The sequence below is a fragment of the Haliotis rubra genome, unplaced genomic scaffold (genome assembly GCF_003918875.1).
Source record: "Haliotis rubra isolate DU_JTF1 unplaced genomic scaffold, ASM391887v1 Scf86, whole genome shotgun sequence".
Taxonomy (NCBI): domain Eukaryota; kingdom Metazoa; phylum Mollusca; class Gastropoda; order Lepetellida; family Haliotidae; genus Haliotis; species Haliotis rubra.
The window spans coordinates 718,748-724,747 of NW_025767590.1; the positions used below are offsets into that span (position 1 = coordinate 718,748).

A 6,000-nucleotide genomic window follows, 5' to 3' on the forward strand; every position below is an offset into this window, starting at 1 on the left:
GATTATTTGTTGACCTGATCCAAAGCTTACAATCCTGTCTCCAGGTCACTATAAAGCTGCATCACATCAACCTGAAGTCACGGATGATTGCGCATGATTTCTGTCACTTATTTTCCTGACACTTACAAATTATCATCATATATATCGGAAATATTGATAACTGACATTAAGCATCTACTACTTTTTATGGCAGTACTTTGTGTTTTTGTTGCCAAGGGAACATCCCCTGCTGTGATATCACTAGAATATTGCCAAAGGCGGCGTAAAACCAAACCCCCTCACTCACCCAGGGAAACATCTCGTAACTGTTTAGAAGCCTATATTCAAGTCAGCAGCTAATGACAATTTAACGATAATTTTTTCCCAACTGGTCCAGACAATTAGTTGGGCATCCTTTATTAATCTCTTATAGTACTCATGTTGTTGTTCTGGGATTTTTTTCAGTCTTTAGAGTCTACTGTTGCACCAATTATGTCCAAACCAAAACCTAAAGTAGAACCTCCGAAAGAAGAAAAGAAGGAGCAGAACAAAGGAGGAGAGAAGAAAGAAGAAGCTGCCCCCGAGGAACCAAAGTCAGCGAAACAAGAAGCAGACGTCAAGCCGGAAATGGATGTAGATTAGTAATTTGCCAATGCTATGGTATTGTTTGTGATTGGTACTGGCAGTGTGTTGTACTGCAAGCATGCATCAGAAGGACGTTCTAAAGTTGTATGAAAGTGCTGTTCTCTAACTTATTTCAAATCTGATTTGTTTAATTGTGTTTCACAATGTTCACAGTTGTCACTCACAAGTTGTTATGCCAGTGGAGAAAGTTCTCATAGGGCTGTCATTTCGTTAATGGTAATTGATTCAGTACTTAGGGACATCTTTATCATAAAATGTTGTTAGATATATTTGTTCTGCAATTAGATCAATAAACACTAGGGATTGATTAGAAAACAACGTCCACACCTCGCAGTCGAGTAAATCTTAAACAGTTCTCACTTACATTAAAGATGTGTAAAAACATGGAAAAACACCCATCTAGCATCAGATGTACGAATCCATTTGTTGACATGTTGACTTGAAGGTGATGTGATCAAGCAGGTGATGCAGGTGGATTCAGTGTTTGAAACTGACATGTTCGCTAGTCCAAAACTAGTATAATTCTGGAAAGACAAGTGATATTTCCAAGTACACTTTACCATTAAGTAGATGGTGTCTCTAGCAGATAAGTTTTCCGGTCTAACAAAGTGACTGGTGTTTTCTAACCCTGAAGTGCCCTCTTATGATTTGTACTGGCAGTTTGAAGTGAGATCGTTAAGGGATGATTAGCCGTCGTTATCGTCTCCCTCCGTGGATGCTACTGTACTTAGTATTGTATATGTAAGGTTTGTGATGTGTAGGCAGGAATCAAAATGTTAATGATTTATTGATGTGAAAGACTGGTTATCGTTTATCATTCTCATGTTACTGTTTTACTCTGGAAGTATTGTTTGTTTTCTGAAGAATACAAACCTCATGTTGCTCTCCGTCTTGTACAGGGGACATTGGGGACCAGTGGCCTGTGACGTCGTGCTGTGCAGAGTTCTGTCCCTTAACACCTCAGCCAGTCCTCCATTCCCCTATGTATTGTATCAAGCTCCTAGCATGTGGCGCCTTTGTGAGCTCCCAGTAACATCACCATCACCTGTCTGTGTGTGGCCATCACAAGAATCCTACAAATATCCTCTCTAACCCCAAATTTAGCATATTTTTTCGTACGTATGTCTTTTGGATTAGCATATTTTTATGTATGGTATGTCTGTTGGATTGCCATTCTACAGGATTGGGAAAAGTTTTAAATATTTCCAAGATTTGGTTACATTGACCTGCAACTCTGAACCAATCTGACAAATGAAAACGCTCCTATACTGTATCTCTAACATGATAGTTGAAATTCAAATTCTTAAACAAATATGACAATTCAGATGGGGAAAGAGTAGTCATCACTTCTTTGTAAACCTGAGTCAGTTGACAGTGGCGAGTTAGGACTGGTTCCAATGTTCTTGTAGAGAGCTCTGTCAACGTAGGCTGTCACTGCAGGGAGCTTGGTATTGTATGCCCATTTATTTATAATGAATCTATTGGACCCATTAGGAAACACAACATAATTAAAGAGTCGGATTTGAATGAAACAGTACCTAAGTACCTGTTAATCGAATTATGCTGTTGTTGGTGGGAGCTTATGTACCAGTGGTCTTGGTATTGCTCATCCTGGAGTAGACATGCACAGGTTAACATGGGATTGGCCGTGTTCTGCTGGTGGAGAATTCCAATCCAAGGTTCACCTTTGACCTAGGCCTGTCTGTCAGCTCAGTTAAGCTTACAGGTTTTCTTGAAGTTATAGGCATTGAAAAAACTGTCTGTCTGGGCTCTCCGACATGCAGTGATACAGTTGAACTACAGGGTCACTGAACCAACTCCAGTTGTACAGTTCGTGGTTCATCAACATAATCATCTTACTACATACTGGTAAATATATGTATGTCCTTACTGAAATAATTTGACACAGTATGTGTACAATTTTGTTTATGAATACACTGGCCATGGTTGCTCTGAAGCAAGCCATGAATAGACACCATTTATCATTGTGTTAGAACAGTCTCAGTGCCAAGACCTTTACAGCCTATTTGTCAGGGTTCTCCAAACACAGGAACCATAGAAATTATTCCAAGAGACGATGGTAGATGCTGATAAGAGTTATCGAATGGTCCTTCTATATTGCATGATCTTCAAGTGAAGGTAGAAACATTTTGAGTGTTGTAAATGGAAGCCATGGCGTCAAGATGTGGAGAGTCTGGCATGGTCGACAGTCACACTGTGCATACAAATATTCACAATTATATTTATAGATCTTCATACAACTATTGAAACATTTGTTAATCTTATGTTTTCTGACACAAAAGCCTGCTCTTTATCTGAGGGAGCTTTGATAAAGATTTTCATTGTTTGGAGTTTGCTGTTTTAAATTGCCATGTTTAATGATACATTGGTTCACAACTCACAAATTAGTCCATCTTTGAGGAGCATGGATCAAATAAAGGCGTTCTATGTTTTGAGTCACTACATTTGTCCTACCATCGATGTACATTTTAAGATTGTAATAAAATTGTAACTACATGTATTAAATTTATTTTGTCATTTCTGTAAATCCAGTTGCTGTATTAAGCCTTGTGTTGTCTATAAACTCCATACACTGCAGATACATTCACATGTGTCTATAATGGGAACCTGCAAACCAGACTGTTCCACATAGCAGTCTAGGTGCTATGACAGTTGTAAACCATGGTATACGATCATGTTAGCACCTAGACTGCTATGTGAAACAGGATCCAGATGTGCTTCATTATATCAGTTACGTAAGAATTGTGCTACAAGGAATTGCGGATTATCTGTCATGAATGTTGTTGGTTTTGTTAGTTGTGAACAATCAACTTCTTGAAGGATAGATAATATGTCATTTCAATTAGTGAACAAGTTTATTCTGTGTCTAATATTTCCATTTAAGTTATTATTTTTATTTTTGGGGGGGTAAAAGAAGAATTACGTGAGTTTCCCAGTAAGTGGCAGATTCCCTATTTTAATAATACTATCTGCGGGCTCATGCATTATAATGGGGTGATCTTCAGTTACTTTCTGCTAAGTGTTGATATGTTGTGTTGCTATTGACCACTGAAAACGAAGGAAAATATTTTCTTGATCCAATCAGTGAGATGGAGCAGATATTGAATGCTCGGCAAGATTTCACCTATATATACCACTGGTCTATAACTGAAATACTGCCCATGGTAGTGTTAAACTCTGTCACTCCCTGTCCCTATGGGGAATATAAGGGATTGACTGAGCAGGAAGTTTCATGTCTTCCCTGGAAAAGCTGTCCTGGTACATGGGTAGGGTTTTGTGTAGCAGTGAGATGATGCAGAAATATCTCCCTCTAATAATTGGAAATTGTTTCGGTTCCTATCGGTTGATACCAAAGTTAATATCATTTGCAAAAGTACTTAAACCACTATTTATTACACATTCACATCGGTCTGTGTATTTGCAAGTTGTAAATTTTTGGAGTAACCACTAAAATACCAAATCAAATACAAATACGTGCGATAGAGGAAGATTCCCATGTTTGAATGTAAATGTAAGTCAGAGTGTCCAAGTATTGAATTTGTTTCTTGCCAGAATAGACACATCCCATAAATATAACGTCCATCCTTCATCTCAGTCAGTTTCAGTCATTGCAATATTAATACTCTTTGGTCCAGTGAGAATGGCAGGGTATATTATTTGTTTCCCTTCATATAGATTCTGATAACTAAGTGACCCAACCAAGTGTCCGAAGTATGGTCTGTTGTGAAAATGTTTGAAGTAGCCCAGTAAATTGCTGATGGACATGCGAATGTATGTGTATCCGTGCTGCTAGTGTTTGTCTTTCAGAGTAAGTTCCAGTGTCGCAGTAAATGTGTAATTGGTGCATGAAGGATAAGTGACATTTAGTTCTGAGCTGGTACTTTTACTGTTTACTGAAAGGCATCTCTATTGCAAATCACTTTACAAACAGGTGGAAATTAAAATTCCATTTTTCACCCTGATGAACACAAAGAAAACATAGGACGTGGATTTAGTGAAAGTATGATATCCCTCAGATCTAGTCTTGGTGTCCACGAAACTTCCTTGGATTGGTTTAAGAGTTACAATATTCGCAGTAATGTGGAACTTATATCATCAGTCAGTATAATCTTAATCAAACATGTAGCAGATTAAACATGGTTCACCATTTGCTTCCTGGTTTGGGTTTTCCCGTTTATGTAGCAGAATGCATTTGTATCTGCTTGGACACGCAGCCACCACATTGAGGGCATTGGTCACGTAATGCTACCATCGAACAATTTTTCCTTTTATTTTCAAGAGAAATCACTGAAATCAGGTCATCATTTTAACATATACCATTTATAGCACATCATGCGACTTATGTTCCATGCGTCATCCATATATTTGTGTCTGTGATACTCAATTGATAGCTTTTGTAGTACAACTTGACCTTGAAAATAGCTGCTGTAGCTATGGCAACTGATGAAGTTATTCATTCAGCATCTTAAGAGTTGGTATACATTTGTCATATTTTATGTCCAGAACTTTGACACTGCAGTAAATAAAGAAATTGCCATAATTAAGGACTTCTTGGGTTTTTTCATTTTTTACACCTGAGCAAGACAAGTATATGGGACAGTGGAATCATGAGAATAAAAATTTTGTTTGAGGCTGCAGATTTGTCTCAATGTCACATCTTCTGTCTTTAAAAACTGCCTGTTTATAGAGGTTCCACCCACTGAATGGAAGGTCAGTGTCCGTATGCTATAAAAAGGTCGACCGAACATGTTGATAGTCATCATATTCTTTATTCATAAATAACGATATCAGTTGGTAAAGCACAGAAAAACAAACCAGTCTCATCGCAGTTAAAGACATCATCACTAGGCGCACATCCATCAATCAAAGTCGGGAGCTTAATGTCGATGGTAATCCACTGTGTTGTTAATACGCGTTCAGCCAATCAACAGGAGAGCCGAGATACTAGATGCCGGTTTAGAGAGCGTTAATTACTGTACAAATAGTCAATTTGGCAGTCTTTGTTGTGCCGAAATACGGAATAGCCTGAAGCCAGATTAGAGGGTGTGTAAATGATCATAAATTAACTAGCTTCTGCCTGGACCAAATTCTATAGTACTGTCGGAAATAAAAACAACAACCTGTTTTTAGGCTGTAACTCTGTATCCCTAAAATTGACACAATTATAGCATATGTCGAAATAACCCACTTCGGCCTAACTTGGCGTCCAGAAAAGCATGTTTACTCGTAAAATCGGGCAAATATCGGGGAAATATTTCCTTGGCTTGTGGAGTCAACAACAGGAAATAATATGTCTGAAGTGTTTGAGAAACTATTTGTTGAGTTAGACCCATAGAAAGGGATGTCAGTGCATGG

At 38.2% G+C, this 6,000-nt stretch overlaps 1 protein-coding gene across 1 annotated transcript in view; it reads left to right on the top strand.

Moving 5' to 3' along the window:
- Window positions 1-5,189, top strand: part of LOC124262938 (heat shock 70 kDa protein 4-like) — a 35,172-nt gene extending 29,983 nt beyond the window's left edge. The window contains exon 16 of the mRNA XM_046697550.1: window positions 445-5,189. Coding sequence (XP_046553506.1) covers window positions 445-621 — 177 coding nt within the window. The 3' untranslated portion in view covers window positions 622-5,189. The remainder of the gene's footprint in view (window positions 1-444) is intronic.
- The last annotated feature ends 811 nt before the right edge of the window (window positions 5,190-6,000 follow it).